This window comes from Papio anubis, chromosome X (genome assembly GCF_008728515.1).
Source record: "Papio anubis isolate 15944 chromosome X, Panubis1.0, whole genome shotgun sequence".
Classification (NCBI taxonomy): Eukaryota; Metazoa; Chordata; class Mammalia; order Primates; family Cercopithecidae; genus Papio; species Papio anubis.
In genome coordinates this window covers 96,207,777-96,225,545 of record NC_044996.1, presented here as the reverse complement: position 1 = coordinate 96,225,545, position 17,769 = coordinate 96,207,777, and the positions used below count along the sequence as shown (strand labels likewise).

The window sequence follows — 17,769 nt, the reverse complement described above, 5'->3', positions numbered from 1 at the left end:
CCTTCGCGCGCTCAGGCTTGGCTGTGCCTCAGGGCTGGGAGGAGGGAGTCCCATGGCCTCAGTCAGAACTCGGGCTCCTGGCCCGGGTCTCTAATTAGGCACGGAGGCTGCAGCGGCCAGGCCTTTCATCGCGGGCGCCAGGGACCTCTTCCCGCCCCCCATTACACATGTCCCTGTCACTTCCCGTGGAGTGGAGAGGTAAAAGAGAATAATGAACTAAGGAGTCACCTCGGCGCCCCACCTCCTGGCCTTGCCTAACCGGTCTCCCATTTCTCCAGCCTGGGCTGAGGCAGGGAAAGGAGAGACAGCAGGGTCTGAAGATTAGGGAGGGGGTCAGGCAATGTGAGATTTCCTTCTATTCGGATCCCTTGGGGATTTGAGGAGAGGGTTCCACGGGGGCTCGGAAGGGGCTTGACTAAGGGACCAGAATTAGAACCAAATCCTAGAAAGACCGGGCATTCGGTGGCTAGTATTGGGAGGGCGAGCAGGGCTATTCAGAGAGTGACAGAGTGATCCGCAGGAGAGGCTTTCTAGAGGATGCCGCTCTGCCTAACACTTTTGAAGGGGCCTGAAATGGTGCAGCAAGCTGAACTGCGGTCGGTAGGTCCGGGCGGAGCTTGCTCTCACAACCTCTCCCTCCTTTCTTCCCTGGCTGACCCCCTCCCCGGCACCCGAAAAAGACACACTGAGAAACCAGAGCCGGGTAGACTTGGTGGTTAAGGAGTTTATTTGGGAGAGGAGAATCATATTTGTTCTTCCTTGGGGAGGGGGGGGGTTCTTCAAACAATACCGAAGGGTTTGGGAAAGGGTAGGGGTCTGGAGGGGAGAAGGAGGGGCCACAGCCAGACAAAATGGCAACACACGATCACAGGCACTACTGACATCACAGACACAGCAGAGGGTGCAGGATAGGGGCTCCAGACCGGGCCTCCAACCACCCCAGGACGGGTGGAGGTGTGGAGGGAGGGAGGGGGCAGGGGAAGGGGGAAGAGGGGTGGGCCAGCCCCACAGACCCGTTGGTTCTGTCCTCTGATTAACCTAGCTGTTTCATCACAGGAGTGGGGAAGGGTGTGTGTGGTGGGGAGCTTCTCTCTGGATCCCACGCCTCACCCTACAAGCCATATCACTTGGCTCTTCTCAGGCCACTTCCGTCTCAAGCTGTAGCCAGAGCCATTCTCCTCCATCCCTAACAAAACCCATCTGGAAGCTCCTATCCAAGTCCCCTCTCCACTGCCCAAACCCAGCCACTGTAAAACATTTTCTTCACTGCACCATGGGGAGGGGCTGCCCTTTCTGAAACCACCATGGAAGCTCCATTCTAAGCCCCACCCTGTCTAGAACCCTGGTTTGGCCCATTCCTGAATCCCACTTCTTGCCTTGCTCAAGATCTGTCCCCTTTATAATCAAGCTCAGTCTCCCAAATGTTCCAAGCCACACCCTTTCCATAGGCTCTGGTCCCAGTCCAAGACCCACCTACTCTGGAGCCCACAATTCTGCCTCGCTCAAAGCCCCGCCCCTTCTAGAACCCTGCCCTCAGCGTCCTTCCAAGCCCCACCCCAGAATGCTCTAGCGCACTCCTCTCCTTCAGACTCCAGATCCACTCTGTCTGGAACCCAACCTCCCTGCCGACCCCTCCACTCCACAGCTCCTCTCCAAGACCACCTTGGGTCCAAAATGTTCTCTCTACCTGAAGCCCCCCCAATCTCTGTCCTTCTCTCACCCTGGAGTTGGATTTCCCTAATGGCCTTTGTTCAGGCAGGCATTGCTGGAGGAACCAAGGCCAGAGCTGGGAGGAGGGGAGGGGGAGAGAAGAGAGAGTCTGAAGCCACACCCACCCTCCCCACACAGCCGAGGTCTGTTCTCTCCCTGTCCTTTCAGATCCCCCTAACCTCACGGGACAGGGAGGGTAAACAGAGAGGGGCCAAGGGATGCAGGGAAAGGGACAGGGGTAAGAGAGGAGGCCCACTCAAGACTGGGCACCTAGTGCATGAGGGGAGTAGAGTGAGGGCAGGGCTCAGACAGATAAATAGATATTTATATATAATATATATATATATAAACAACAAAGACAGTTAGGGTCTCCTGGCTTGAGGGGTGGAGACCTAGGGTGTAAGGGTGGGAAGGGGGGCAGGCCTTCTCCTGAGCTCTTGCCCCCCCATGGGTCCTCCTGGGCTTCACTGACCTGTAGAGACAAAAGACACAGAAAGGAGAGGGGGTCCGACATGGGTGGCGCCCTCAGATAGGGGTTGGGCTGTTATGCCTTTTTCCTGGCTTTATGTCTTTTCTTCTTTCACTTACATTGCTGGAGACAACTTCATCCCAGCTGCCTCTACTGAGAAGATATACCTGACCTTGCCCCCACTGGGTTAGGTACCAAAGAGATTACAGTCTCCCTCCCCCAACCAAAAAAGTAGTCCCTTGACAGGTACTGTTCTAGCCATTTGTGCTAAACTATATTGAGCAAAACAAAGATCCCTGTCTTTGTGCAGCTTATATTGTAGCAGAGGGAGATAGACTTCGCACAGCGAACATGATGCATGAGTAGATTATATCATATAACACAGGGTGACAATAAGAAATGAAAAAAAAAAGTGAGGTGGGCATGGTCGCTCACACTTATAGTCTCAGCTACTTGGGAGGCTGAGGTGGGAGGATTGCCTGAGCCCAGGAGTTCAAGTCTAGCACTCCCAAAGTACTAGGATTACAGGCATGAGCTACCACGCCCAGCCTGCGACAGGGCAGAGTTCTGCACAGGAGGACTGTGGCCTAATTTAGGATTTAACAGAATCCCTCCAGATGCTATGAGTAGAACAGAATGGAAATGGAGACCTGAGAAGAGGTCCGGGAGAGATGACAGTGGAAGATGATGGATATATTTTTTGAAGGTAGGACCAACAGGATTTTTTGATGAATTAGATATGGGATGCCCTTTCCATCCTGGCTAACCCAGTGTCAGAGGCTACCTCCAAGTATTGCCACCTTCTGCCTCCCCCCACTTCACGCCACCCCCTAGCCTTTTCCTTCTGCCTTTCCTCCCCTACATCCTCCCTCCTATCTGAGGGAAATCTCACTTCTCTTTTTCTTTTTCTTTTTTTGAGACAGAGTCTCGCTCTGTCACCCAGGCTGGGTGCGTGGCAATCAAACTCACTGGAACCTCCACCTCCCAGGTTCAAGCTATTCTCCTACCTCAGCCTCCAGGGTAGCTGGAGACACAGGCGATGCATGCCTGCGTCTAAGAATTAAAATATTTTTAATATAAAGGTAAAATATTTTGCCACCTTTTAGGTTCACCATGTTGGCCAGGCTAGTCTTGAACACCTAACCTCAGGTGATCAGCCACCTTGGCCTCCCAAAGTGCTGGGATTACAGGCATGCGACCACCTCGCCTGGCCTCTCCTGCTTCTTCTTCTTTTCCTTCTTCTCTTTTTTTTTTTTTTTTTTTTTTTTTTTTGAGACAGAGTCTCGCTCTGTTGCCAGGCTGGAGTGCAGTGGCAGGATCATAGTTCACGGCAGCCTCAACTTCCTAGGCTCAAGTGATCCTCCCACTTCAGCCTCCCAAGTAGATGGGACAGATGCATGCCACCACGCCCAGCTAATTTTTGTATTTTTTGTAGAGGTGGGGTTTCATCATGTTGCCCAGGCTGGTCTCGAACTCCTGGACTCAAGCGATCCGCCCGCCTTGGTCTCCTAAAGTGCTGGGATTACAGGCGTGAGCCACCGAGCCTGACCCTCACTTCTCTTTTAAGGCCCAGCAAGAAGGCTGGCAAGCCTTTCCAGGACCCCACCCCGTCCCTCTTCCTCCTTTGAAGATCCACACTACTTCCCTCCCCTCGAGCGTTGGGGAGAGGCGGCAGATCTATCCCCTCCTCCCGGATTGGTGAGCTCGTCTGACCTTCAAGACCCACGCCCATTTACCCTCACCATCTATTGGCCTTATCACCTATTGGCTTATCAGTCACCTCTAAGACCCACCTCCTCGTCGCTTCTGTGACTCTTGCGCTCCGCTGACTTGCCATTGCGCAAGTCCCCCGATATTCCCTCCCTTTATTGGTTGCTCTGCTTCTCTCCCCCCGCCTTTCCCCGGAGTTGCACTTCTACCTCCCTCCTATTGGCTCTTCGTTCTGTCCATCTTGAAGCACCGTTCTTCTTTTCTCCATTCATTGGCTAGTTTTTCAGCTCTTAGCAGGTAGCTCTGCCTCTTGATTGCCTCCTTCAAACTTCAGTCCTTACTTGCCCCAGTAAATGCCTTACGTACTCTTTACCCCTGACTCTTATTGGTTCACTGACCCGCTCGTCTCCTTTCTTGTACCCTCCTTGGCTGCACCGCTCGCCGGTCACTCACCAGACTACATCTGATTGGAGAAGGAGGTGGGTGCACCCTGCGGGCCGTAGCCTTGCTGCCCATAGTCGCCCTGAGGCCCGTACCCACCGCCACCGCCGCCGGCTGGTTGACCGTAGTCAGGCTGGTAGCCGCCCTGAGGCCCGTAGGAATCCTGGGGCCCGTACCCGCCGGGGCCCTGCCCGTAGCCCGCATCTCCGTAGGCGTCCCCGGGTGCCGGTTGTTTCTCGGGGGCACCGGGAGGCGCGCGCAGGAACGGGGCGGCCCAGCCTGTCTCCTTAAACACGAACCACAGGTTGCCGACCCAGAGCACCAGGTTCAGGAAGCCGAACACCTGCAGGGAGACAAGGCTCGGCTGTGGTACCCCGCCCATTGCCTTGGCGGTCCTGCGTGCAGGAATGAGCATGCGGGGAATGAATCCATAGGCTCCGCAGGGTGGGGGGTTTCTGAAACCCAGACTCTCTGAGTCCCAGTGCGAGAACATCGATGTGCAGAAAAATCACCTCTGGCGGGGAGGGCGTGTTAGAAGAATTTGGAGTCCTGGGGATGCTGCGATCTGTCAGTATTACATATACAATTATTTACATATTTGCACATATGCACATTATATACACGTTTATGCATGTATAAAATGTAAATTTGTAATATATTCATAGTAAAATGTAAGGATACAAACTTATTAAATATAACTATACCACTAACATGCATCTAAATACATACATGTAGATATAAATATATGTATAAGTGTACATGTATAAAATATATGAAACTTGCATAATTTTTTTTTTTTTTGAGATGGAGTTTCGCTCTTGTTGCCCAGACTGGAGTGCAATGGCACGATCTCGGCTCACCGCAACCTTCGCCTCCTGGGTTCAAGCAATTCTCCTGCCTCAGCCTCCCGAGTAGCTGGGATTACAGGCATGCGCCACCACACTCGGCTAATTTTGTATTTTTAGTAGAGATGGGGTTTCCCCATTTTGGTCAGGCTGGTCTTGAACTCCCGACCTCAGGTGATCTGCCTGCCTTGGCCTCCCAAAGTGCTGGGATTACAGGCGTGAGCCACTGCGCCCGGCCACATAAAGTAATTTTAAGACATAAAACACTTCATGTATCTTTTCCTATATGCCATGCCCTCTTCTAAGAGCTTTACATGTTATAAGTTTACTTAAAATTCAGTTTTGGGCAGGAAATACTATCTCCATTTTATAGTTGAGGAAACTGAGGCCCTAGAGGCTAAGTTACCTGAAGTCTCACATCCAGCAAGTGACAGGAAAGAAAAGTTGTAATCTTAGCATCTGTAATCCTTGTATACGACTTACCTTGTGCTAGGCCCTTTTCTGAGCACTCCGTATTATTAGTTCACTAAATACTCAACTTTGGAGCAAGACCCATTATTAGTTTTCTATTATACATGCTCAACTGAACCCTGAGAGGCTGTGGCTAGTTTCAGGTCAGGGAGTTTGCAAGAGGTAGAGCTGGGATTTGAGCGCAGACAGTCTGACTCCAGCCAGCAGGGGGCATCCAAGTGGGGAAACATTTCAAGTTTTTCCTTCGTTTTGCACATGAGAAAACTGAGGTCCCGAGAGGGTGCTGAGTTGCCAGAAATTCTACATGTCTAGGCTGGGTCTGGGATCCAGGTCTCCCAAACCTAATCTGGACAGAAGCTGTCATGTTCCCCCTTTGGGGACAGTCTGTGGTGTCACAGTGGTTACAATTGCTAGCTCATCCTTCAATGTTGTTGTTGGCACGTGTTCTCCAGGGACACCCCTTGGATCTCCCCTGACTCTCCTCTTATTCTCCCACTCCACTACTCCCCATGCCGGATTGTACTGTTTTCCACTCTCCCTCCTCCAGCCAGCACTTAGGGCTTACCACCGAGGTGTTGAGTCCCGAGGTCACAGGGTCTCTCAGTTCCTTGCATGTGTTCCCTGTCTGGCGGCAGACGGGCATCTCCTTGATAATGTTCTCTGGGTCTGTGGCCATCTTCACATCTGACAGCCCCTTGGCCCATGCCGATGAGCTAACTAGCCACATGAAGGCAAACACAGCCGTGGCCAGAAAGTCCTAAGGCAGGCAGGGGTGAGGAAGACGGCACTGTGAGTGGACTGCTTCACACTAGGCCCTGGGGCCTCCTCGGATCACAGGCTTTCTTTGGGGAAGAGACCCCCAGAAGAGGCCTGTCTCTCCCCTGCCTTTTCAGCTTTCAAGCCCACAGCACTTTCACCTGAAGGTGGCCCTCCCAGCTTGAGCTTGTGTGTGTACATGACACAGAGGATGTGGGAGTGTGATTGTGATATGTGGCTGTGGGTGTTGGGGGGAGGGGAACTCTGTGGGATGATTTCCGAATCTGTGGAAAGTAATGTGTCTTTCCACTTTTGTCTGCATGTGGGAATTTTTGTCATTTTGTGTCTAGGCTGAGGGTGTGTGAGTACAGCAGTGTAGGAATCAGTGTGTCGGTGTGGCATGATGACAGGCATGACTGTCACAGTGAACCTCTGTGGGCCTCTTCCTTTGATCTAGGCTGTGTGGTTGTGTGAGAGCAGGAAGGTTCTCAGGTGTGGGCCTGTCTGGGATACTGCATGGGCTGTATGTCTCTGTGACTCTATGACTCTGTGTCCCTGATGCCTGGTGTGGATTAATAGCAGCGGCAGCTATATGTGTGGCTGTTATGGTGGCTGTGTGCCTATGGGCCTGTCTGGGATTTGGTGTGGTCTGTGAGCATGGCTGTGCCCCTGAGGTTCCGTGTCCCCATGGTCGCTACATGCAAGTGGTTGTGGGGACTCACCAGCATGGGCCCTTTGTTATTCTCTCGGTACTTGTTCTGCAGGAAGATGTAGGTGGCCAGAGCCCCCATGGAGTAGAGGAAGGCAAACACAGCCACGGTGACAAAGAATTCGGCTGACGAGGAGTAGTCCCCAACTAAGAAGACCTTGGTGGTGCCCCCTCGGCAGGTGGGTGCATCAAAGTACACTTGGTGCAGCCTGCAAACAGAGGTGGGCAGGTGTGGCCCAGCCCCTAAGAACCCCCTCAACCCTCCAGCCCAATCATGGGTCCCCCCGATTCTGACAAGGCCCCAGGAAGAGGAGGAAATAACCATTCATCGAGCACCTACTATGTACCAGTCACATTTCACTGATTGCTCAAAACATCCTGGTGAGATAGGTGTTATTCATCCTTCACTCCAACCCAAGCACTCTGGTCTCTCGATTATTTCTAGAACTTGCCAGGCATCCTCCCTCCCCAGGATCTTTGTTTGTACTGGCTGTTCCCTTTGCTGGGAATGCTTTCCCCCTAGATAGCTTCGGGTCTTACTCCCTCATCTCCTTGAAGCTTTGCTCAACTGTCACCTTCTCATTGAGACCTTCCCTGATCTCCCTACTTAAAATTGAATGGAAACATTCTCACAACCAGCACTCCTTAGCCTGGCTTCCTTGCTCCACTTTTCTCGATAGTAGTGGTACCCATCTGACATACCAGATATTTTATTTTTTTTAATCTTGTTTTTTGCTGTAACTACAAGAGGGTGGGGCTTTTTCCTCTGTTTTCACCACTGTCTCTCCAGGCCCTGGAACAGTGCTGGCACCTAGCAGGCACTCAAGAAATGTTTATCAAATGAAATGTACAGAGGCGGAAACGGAGGCTCGGGGAAGTGCATTAACTTGCCTAAAGTCACACAGCTGGCAAGGGAATGTCAGAGTTGGGATCTGAACCTTGTTTTCTCCCTTCCTCATGTTGACTTTCCTCTCCCACCCCAGTTCAGGTCCCCTAGAGAAAAAAATGTATGCATAGCAGAGGAGAGCCCAGCGACTACACAACAGGAAAAGACAGACAGAAAGAAAGGAGGGTAAAGGGATCCTGGAACAGGGTGTGTGTATGTGAGGGAAGAGGGGAGGTGTCCTGGGACTAAGGCCTTTCCTGTGGTGTGATGGAAGAAAAGTGGGGGTTGTAGAGAGAAAATGTCTGTGGGGAGAAGTACTGGAGCACGGTCTCAGATTGGAGGCCAGGATCCTGAGATTGAGCAAATGGTGCCAATGCCTTTGTGTAGCAAAGGCCCTGAGGGAAGAGGCTTGCACTTATTAATCACCTACTAAGCAGTTTACATAATTGTCTCATTTAATGACAGCCTCCAGCAATTCTCTAAAGCAGGCTTTATTATACCCTTTTTACAGATGAACAAACAGAGGCTTAGCAAGGTTGTTACTTGCCCAAAGTTGTACAGCTCGTAAGTGATGGAGCTAGGAGTTGCATCTGGGTTTGAGTTTCTGTTTCTAGTGGGCTGGGTCAGGAGAGGAGGTCCATAAGAGGGAATGACAGGTCCTTGGGTATTAGGACAGTTTGGGAGAGATTTGCTCAGGGGGACCCAGGGCCAAGACTCTTTTTCTGGGGGACTTGTGGGTTAAAGCCTTAGGACCCAAAGTTCTAGACATGGGAGGTGTAGGGAGGGGGCACAGGGGATGGTTGAGGTCTTGTGGATCCCCAAAGGGCCGGCTCTAAGCAGTGTCCCATGCTGCCAGCTCCCCCTCCTTCCCCAAACTCTTCTCTCCCTTGCCTCTGTGAACCCATGGATACCTGGCTGCCCCCTGCCTCTCAGGCCACACTTTCCCGGCACCTCCTCTCTTTTCCATCATTGCTCAGGGCCTGTGCTAGGTTTTCTTCTATTTTCACTCTTCCATCCCCCCACTGGGTGATCTCTTGAGCCTACATTTACCCTTAGTGCTCGAAGACCCCCAGTTTCCAACTCAATCCCTGTCCTCTTTCCTGAGTTCCTTAAATTTATTTTACTTATCGAACAAACACTGATGGAGCACTTATTGTGTGCCAGGCACTGTGCTAAGCACCTGATGAGTATTAACTCATTGAATGCTAACCACAACCCTGTGAGGTAAATATTATTAGTATTCCTTTTTACAGATAAGGAAATTGAGACCCAGAGTGGTTATATAATTTGGCCAAATAGTGGAGGAGTCTCAGAAACCTGTGCAGGGATTGCGTCTGTGGGTCTCGATTGTCCCACCCTGCAGGAGGTAGACATCGTTGTGAGGGTAGTGCCCATGCCAGCTGTGCTCATTCTTGTGCACCTAGCACCCAGTGTAGTGCCTGGCACACAGTGTGAGCTCAATAAATGTCAGAATTGTTTAACTGGGTTTAATTTTTCCCTATATCTAAGCAGTGCCCCTCATTATTCTCTACCATAAAACCCTACATGAGGATCCCCTCCTTGAGTTTCTCTCAGTCTGCTATTATCCTCTTTGTTAATTTATTTGTTATAATCTAGGCTCCATAAAGGTAGGGAGTTGGGTCTGTTTTTTTTTTTTTTTTTTGAGATGGAGTTTCACTCTTGTTGCCCAGGCTGGAGTGCAATGGCGCGATTTAGGCTCCCAGGTTCAAGTGATTCTCCTGCCTCAGCCTCCTGAGTAGCCGGGATTACAGACATGCACCATCATGCCTGGCTAATTTTGTATTTTTAGTAGAGATGGGGTTTCTCCATGTTGGTCAGGCTAGTCTCAAACTCCCGACCTCAGGTGATCCACCTGCCTCGGCCTCCCAAAGTGCTGGGATTACAGGCGTCAGCCACTGCGCCTGGCGGGAGTTGGGTCTGTTTTAGTTACTATCATGCTCCCAGCACTTTGAGTAGTACCAGATATACAATAAGTTCTCAAAAATGTGTATAGAATGAATGAATGGGGATTAAATAATAATATTGGCTAACATTAATTGAGTACCTACCGGGTTAAGGTATGTATATACACCTGTCTTTTATTTTTGTATCTTATTTATTGCCTGTCCTTTACCCCTTCGCTGGAACAGAGCCAGAGGGCCACAGCCTATGTCTGCCTTGCTCACCACATAGTCCTAGAGTCCAGAGCAGTGCCGGGTACAAGGCAGGTGCTCAGTGATCCCAGTGGATGTGGCCTCTTGAGGTGGGAGCTGGGCAAGAGCTACTTGGAGGGGAGGTATTGGCCGGTTCCACCCTGCCCCTTCCTCTCCCAGGTCTGTTGGGATCCCAGGGTGGGAGCACACCTGAAGGGGTACTCGAACTCGACCTCGATGCTGAGGTCACTCTCGGTCTTGTTGGCACAATCCACGCTCAGCTGGAGCTCCCCACTGTAGCTGCCGCATGTGGCAAAGGCGAAGATGGCGAAGACCTTGGGCAGCAGGGATGGGGATGGCCACAGTGAACCTGTGTGCATGTGGGAGGGAGGTGCCCTCCTCTGGACAGACTGGGGGCCCAGCACAGGCAGCAGCAGATGGAGCAGTCCCCACCCCCAACCCCTAATCAGGGCTCATCGGGACCAAGGACAAGCTGATTACAAGGGTATGGCTGTCTCTTCCTGTTTCTCTCTCTCTTTGTGTCTCTCTCTGTCTCTGCCTCTCCATGCTGACTTCCCTCTTCTCTGTTTGTCTCTGTTGTTCTCTGTGTATCTCACTGTGTCTCTGTTTCTCTCAGTATCTCTGTTTCTCTATGTGTCTTTGTCTTTCTCAGATGTCTCTTTGTCTCTCTGTGTCTCTGATCCTCTCTGCCTCTGCCTGTCTGATCTCTTGGTGTCTCTTTTTATCTCTTTTTTCTGTCTGTGTAAGTGTATGCCTGTATGTCTGTGTCTTTCTGTTTCTTGGTCTGTTTGTCTCTGTCTTTCTGTCCTGTCTCTCACTCGGTCTCTGGATGGCTCTCTCTCTGTCTCCCTCTTGCCTCTCTGTGTGTTGGTGTCTCTTTTTTCTGAGTGTCTCTTTCTCCCCCACCCTGTTTTCCTGCCTCTCTCCCTGCGTCTGTTTCTTTTTGCATCTGTTTTCTGTGTCTCCCTTTTCTTTGTTTCTGTTTGTCTCTTCTCGTTATCTCTGTATCTCTTCTCATCTCCATATTTCTTTATTTTCCTCAGTATTTCCATCTCTGTCTTTATCATTCCCTGTCCCTCATTCTCTCTGTCACCTTCACTGTCTCTGGGTTTCTCTGGCTTTGCATAGCTCACCCAGCATCTGCTACAGGCTCCACCTCCCCCACCCCTCCCTCACTTCAGGAGAGGAGGTAGGACGTCACAATCTCCCACTTCACAACGAGGGTACCCTCAACCCTATGTGACGTCACAGCTCATCTGTTTTCTGGCTTCAAACCCCTGAAACCTCAACCTGGAGCCTAATTCCCCCATCCCCTACAACCCCCACACTCATCTCTGGCTATCCATCCCTACTCCACCCCTGCTCTTCTGGACCCCATGACCTCCCTCTCTCCTTGTACTCTTCCCCCAACAGCCCAGACCACACTCACCCATTGCAGCACCTTCACAAAGCCGAGGGGCTCCTTGACCACCCGGAACTGACCCCCAGCCACCAGCTGAGGAGAGAAACAGTGGGGAAGGGGTGGGGTTGTTGGAGGTAGAGAGGGAGGTGAGTGGCAAGGCTGCCTATCAATGACCCCTGGGGATGGAGCATGTGACCTCAGGGAGGGGGTGAAAAGGAGAAAGTGACACCTTGGGGAAGGTGTGAGCCCCAGGGTCTCTGAGAAAAGACTCCCGGGGTCCAAGGACTGGTGGGAAGGTCTGAAGAGATGGTGAGTCAGATGGCAGAGGAGGTCGGGGGTGAGGGAGATGGGGATGAGGTCAGGACTAGTTAAGGAGGGGAAGCAGGTCTGAAACATAAAGGCGAGTCAGATAGGGAAGGGGTTCGGATGGAGAATGGGGATGGAGTGGGGTGCATTCTGGTGGGGGATTGTGATGGTGAAGGTGAGTCATAACAGGGCAGGAGTCGGTTTGGCTCAGGTGGGGGAAGGGTCTGCAGCGGTAAAGGTGTGTCAGATGGCAGTGATGGTGGAGGTCTGAGGTGATGGGGATGGGGAAGGGTTGGGACTGATTGGGGGTGAGTTTCTGAGGTGGCGAAGAGAGAGATGGCGGAGAGGGTCTGGACTGATTAAGGTGGGGGAGGGCTGGGACATGGCTTCAGTCGCTATGTGCTGGAGGTGAGGAGACTGGGGGTTTTGGAAGGAGTAAAACCAGATTGTCCCCTAGGTGTGCTTTAGGGGAAGGGGTGGTCGCCTATGGGGGTACAGTCTCTGTTTGGGAGGGGCGGGTGCCAGTCCTCTCCCCCACCCCCGCCCCCACACCTTCTGTCGCTCTATTTCCTAGCTTATCCGCAGCACCCCCCATCTTCCTTCCACTCTCCCCTCCCCTTGTCCCTTGCCCTCACTCCAGCCCCCGGGCCCCTGTTCCTCCCCTCGCGGTCGCCAGTAATGAACTGGACTCCGGGGCCCCTGCTGCGGCAGTGAGGACGGCCCTCGCTGCGGCAAAGAGCGCACTCCTTTCCTCCACCTCCCCTTTCCTCCCCTTCACCTGCCGCAGACCCCAGCCCCAGCGCCGGGGACCGGGTCTCCGCTGCCAGACCCTGGCCACCACCTCCCAGAGTCGGCGGGCCTGAGCGACCCGGCTCTGGCAGCCGGGCAGCGGCGGGCTCTGTCCACGGTGCTGGAGCGCGTACCTGATTCACCACGTCCATGTCTGCCAGCAGCAGCATCAGCAATGCAGGGGGCGGGAGGCGCCGGCTAGCAAGGGCGGCGCGGGGCGCGGCGGGGGCGGCGCGCGCTCGTTGGAACAGCCCAGGCGGCTGCAGCCCCGCCCCTCGCGCCCCCTCCTTGCCCGCAACGCGCCTGCGCACAGAGGGTTGTACCCCAGTCTCACCGGCAGCCATTCCGGCCGGGAGACTGGAGCAGCGAGAGCGTGCTGGAATATGTCTTGGGAAAACACAGCTCGAGGGCTCGGGAGAGGAGACCTCCCCGTTCGGTCCTACAGTGTGACAACTTTGCCAGGCCCTTTTCTGAGTTTGTTAAACGTGTTCACTCATTTAATGCTTACAAAAGTCCTATGTCGTAGGGACTATTCCGCCGTTTTTACAGATGAGGAAAATGATTCCCCAGAGAGCTTAAGTGACTCTCACAAGGTCAGCCAGCTACTAGCTGGCAGTGCCCAGAGTCCCTGCAGTTTAAACACGGTTCAAGGTCTTCCAGGTTCCTTTTTCGTAGTCTGCATTTTAAGCATACCCTGAAACTCTCCTTCCCCCAGCTAACCATCTCCCTTATTTCTCTCTTCCTCTTTGTCAAATTAATGCCTACTCTAACTCTACCACTTTACCTGCTATTTATTCCTTAGCTCTCTCTTAATTGGAATAACCCTCCTTCCTGCAACTAAAACTAGGCCCATCAAGGTCAACAGTGACGGCTATGATACAAAACCCAAAATACAGTTGGGGCTTAAGATGCTCAACTTCGGCCAGGTGCGGTGGCTCATGCCTGTAATCCCAGCACTTTGGGAGGCTGAGACAGGTGGATCACTTGAGCTCAGGAGTTTGAGACCAGCCTGGCCAACACGGTGAAACCCCATCTCTAGTAAAAATACAAAAATTAGCTGGCTGTGGTGGCAGGCGCCTGTAATCCCAGCTACTTGGGAGACTGAGGCGGGAGAATAGCTTGAACCCAGGAGGCAGAGGTTGCACTGAGGCGAGATCGCACCACTGCACTCCAGCCTGGGTAACAGAGCGAGACTCCATCTCAAAAACAAAACAAGCAAACAAACAAAAAAAACTACTGAGATACTGTTTTTCATCTTTCAGGGTGGTGAGTATCAAAAAGTTTGATAACGTTGCATATTGGTAAGTTGGCCAGAAACAAGCATTCTCATAAATCGCCTGTGGAAGTTTCATTGGTATAACATGTGTAGAAGGCAATTGGGCAAAATCTAAAAAAATAAATTCATTTACTGTTTGGTTCAGCTTCATACTTCTAGGAATTCATCTTACAGATAGACTCATAAATGTGCTAAAAGATATATGTATAAGATAATACACGACTGGCCTGTTTATTTTTTATTTTTTATTTTTTTGAGATGGAGTCTCGCTCTGTTGCCCAGGCTGGAGTGCAGTGGCACGATCTCCGCTCACTGCAACCTCCGCCTCCCGGGTTCAAGCAATTCTTCCTGCCTCAGCCTCCCACAAGTAGCTGGGGTTACAGGCACCCGCCACCATACCCATCTATTTTTTTTTTTTTTTTTTTTGTAGTTTTAGTAGAGACAGGGTTTACCATATTGGCTAGGCTGGTCATGAACTCCTGACCTCATGTGATCTGCCTGCCTTGGCCTCCCAAAGTGCTGGGATTACAGGTGTGAGCCACTGCCCCGGGCCAGGGCTGTTTATAATAGGATAAAGAATGGACACTCCCAAAGTACTCATTGCTGGTAGACTGTTTAAATAAACTCTTGATACTATGCCGCTGTCATTATAATAACATGGAACTATGGAATGATTGCCAAGATATTTAGTTAAGTAAAAAATGCAAGATGTCAAACTGTGTGGTAATTGTGTACAAAGAGAAGAGAAGGGTTATATCAGACAGAGAATAGCTAATATTTAAATTGTGGCTGTTTTCTGTCAAGTACTGTTTAGAGAACTTTGCCTGTATTACTCACTTAAATTCTCACTGTAACCCTATGGGACAGGTACGACAACTATCTTCATTTTACAGCTGAATAAACTACGAGGCAGAGAGGAATTTTCCTAAGTTCACACAGCTGGCAAATTGGTAGAACCAGGATATGAACTCAGGAAGTCTGGCTCCAGCACCTGTTACTCTTAGCCACTGTGCTAACTTATCAGTACACCATCTTTTTTTTTTCAGCACACCATCTTGTATGTCTATAAAAGATACCTGATAATACTATTTGCTTCCAGAGGGTAGGGAAACTTTTCACTTTATACCCCTTTGTACCTTTTGGGACTCCATCTCAAATAAAATAAAATAAAAAATAAACAGCCTGGTAGTGTATCATTTTGTACATACACTTTCTAGCACATGTACAAGTCTACCTGTAAGATAAATTCCTAGAAATATGAAGCTGAACAAAACAGTAAATGAATTTATTTTTCTAGATTTTGCCCAATTGCCTTCTACACAGGCAGACATGGTATAACATGTGTAGAAGGCGACTGGGCAAAATCTGAAAAAATAAATTCATTTACTGTTTGGTTCAGCTTCATACTTCTAGGAATTCATCTTACAGATAGACTCGCGCATGTGCTAAAAGATAAATGTATAAGATAATGAAACTTCCACAAGCGATTTATGAAAATGCTTGTTTCTGGCCAACCTGCCAATATGGAACATTATCAAACTTTGATACTCACCACCCTGAAAGATGAAAAACAGCATCTCAGTAGTTTTGTTTTGTTTTGTTTTGTTTTTGAGACAGAGTCTCGCTCTGTTGCCCAGGCTGGAGTGCAGTGGTGCAACCTCAGTTCACTGCAACCTCCGCCTCCTGGGTTCAAGCGATTCTTCTACTTCTGCCACCTGAGTAGCTGGGATTACAGGCACACACCACCACCTCTGGCTAATTTTTATTTTGTGTGTGTGTATTTTTAGTAGAGATGGGGTTTTGCCATGTTGGCCAGGCTGGTTGTGAACTCCTGACCTTAAGTGATCCACTGTTCACTTCAGCCTCCCAAAGTGCTGGGATTACAGGTGTGAACCACTGCATCTGGCCTACCTTTTGAATTTTGAACCATCTGAATGAATATCCTTTTTTTTTTCTTTTCTTTCTTTTTTTTTTTTGAGACAGGGTCTCCCTGTGTTGCCCAGGCTGCAGTCCAGTGGCATGAATATGGCTCACTGCAGCCTCAACCTCCTGGGCTCAAGTGATCCTCCTGCCTCAGCCTCCTGTGTAGCTGGGACCACAGGCATAAGACACCATGCCCAGCTAATTTTTAAAATTTTTTGTAGAGACGAGGTCTCACTTTGTTGCCCAGGCTGGTCTTGAACTCCTGGGCTCAAGTGATCCTCCCACCTCAGCCTCCCAAAGTGCTGAGATTACAGGCATGAGTCACCATGCCCAGCTCAATACCTGTTTTTTTAAACATGAACATTCACACAAATATGTAATGGATACTTCCCAGTTGTTGCCTTATTGGGGAAGCAGTACACAGGAAGGGTTAAAAGCATGGATCTTGGCATCAAACTGCTTGAATTTGGATCCCACCTCTGATAGTTCTTCTTGTTTGACCCTGGACAGGTAAAATGGTTTAAAATGATACCTATAGGGTTGTTGCACTGATTCAACGAGATAATCACTGTAATGCAGTTAGTACAGGGCCCAATAAATGGTTCATTTTACCTCCTACACATCTCTGGAATCCACTCACTTCTCACCATCTCCTCTGCCACCTCCCCTGGCTAAGGCGACCATCATTCCTGCCAATTTTAGCATCTCCAGTCTCTTCCCCCTCCCTTCTGTTTTCAGCACAGCCGTCAGAACATCTATTTAAAATGCAATGTTAACTATGTCACTACCCTACTCAAATCCCTTCCATGGCTCCCCACTGCTTATAGGAAAAATCCCAGAGTTTGGGGCCTGGCATTCAAGGCTCCGCCTGATCTGGCCTCAGTGGTTTCTCCCACCTCATCCCTCAACAGTCTCCCTTCACTCTCTATGACCTGCCCATGACTTGCTGTTGCCACCTAACTCCAGCCCATCCACTTTAAGCCTTTATTTCAAGGCCTAATGTAACTCAATCTTCTCAGTCCTAGTCTCCAATTCTGGCTTCCCTCAAATTTCAGTCCTGGCTTGATTGGCACAAATTATACAAATGAGAAACCCCTACTCTGAGAGCTGGGAGGAGCTCCTCCCTGCCTGGTGGTCTCATCCTGCACCACTGCCAATGCTACTTTCAATTCCTCTGGAGTGGGGCTGACTCCCACTTTGGATGAGACCTGTCCCGTGTTTCAGCCAGCTCAGTTTGTCCCGAGAGAATCCCAGAGCCGGTGCCTGGCACACAGTAAATGCCTGATAAGCCTTCACTGAGCGAATGTAACCCCAAAGGCTGGGTGAGGAGTAAAGCTGGGGCAAGAAGCAGAGAGGACCTCTGGGATCTGTGTGGGATAAAAGTAGGTTACTCTTAGGTGGTCTCAGGAAAGCCAGGTGGGCCCTGAGTGGGTTCCCTAGGGCTGGGAGCCCTGCCCTTTGCTGTCACCTATGTTGTCTACTGATGGAGGATTTAGGTTTTCTTTTCTTTCTCAGGCAGAAGGTGGGAGATGGGAGACAGAGCGATCTCAATTTAGCCGCCCTAAAATTCCTATTACTGTCAGAGGACCCCTCTGCCTAAGATGCATCACATACCAGGACGATTCCAACCTCTAGGACTCTTCCCTGGCAGGACTCTCCTCTGGGTTTCCTTCTCCTTTCCTTCTCATCCGTCTACCCTTCCTAGTTTGACCTGGCTGAGCCCTGGTGAAATCTCTGCCTTTCCTCCTCTCCGGGTCCAAGCACCTTTCACACCCTCTGTCTCCCCTTTCCTCCATCTCTGTCCAACGCCCTCCCCCTCCCCCTTCCCCCTCCTCCACTCTGCCTCTAGCTTTTTTTGGCTGCTGTCTCTTCTTCCTCCTCCTCCTCCTCCCTCCTTCCCTG

The 17,769-nt window shown here is 50.7% G+C and overlaps 1 protein-coding gene across 1 annotated transcript; it reads right to left on the bottom strand.

Annotated features, from left to right (window-relative positions):
* Nucleotides 1-704: 704 nt before the first annotated feature.
* SYP (synaptophysin) lies at nt 705-12,907 on the bottom strand. Its single transcript, XM_003917700.4, has 7 exons — nt 12,803-12,907; nt 11,601-11,666; nt 10,361-10,485; nt 7,125-7,320; nt 6,212-6,403; nt 4,343-4,673; nt 705-2,182 (listed from the first exon to the last, which is right to left on the bottom strand). The coding sequence occupies exons 1-6, from the start codon at nt 12,836-12,838 to the stop codon at nt 4,347-4,349; spliced, it is 942 nt and encodes a 313-aa protein (XP_003917749.1). The 5' UTR covers nt 12,839-12,907; the 3' UTR covers nt 705-2,182; nt 4,343-4,346.
* Nucleotides 12,908-17,769: the final 4,862 nt, after the last annotated feature.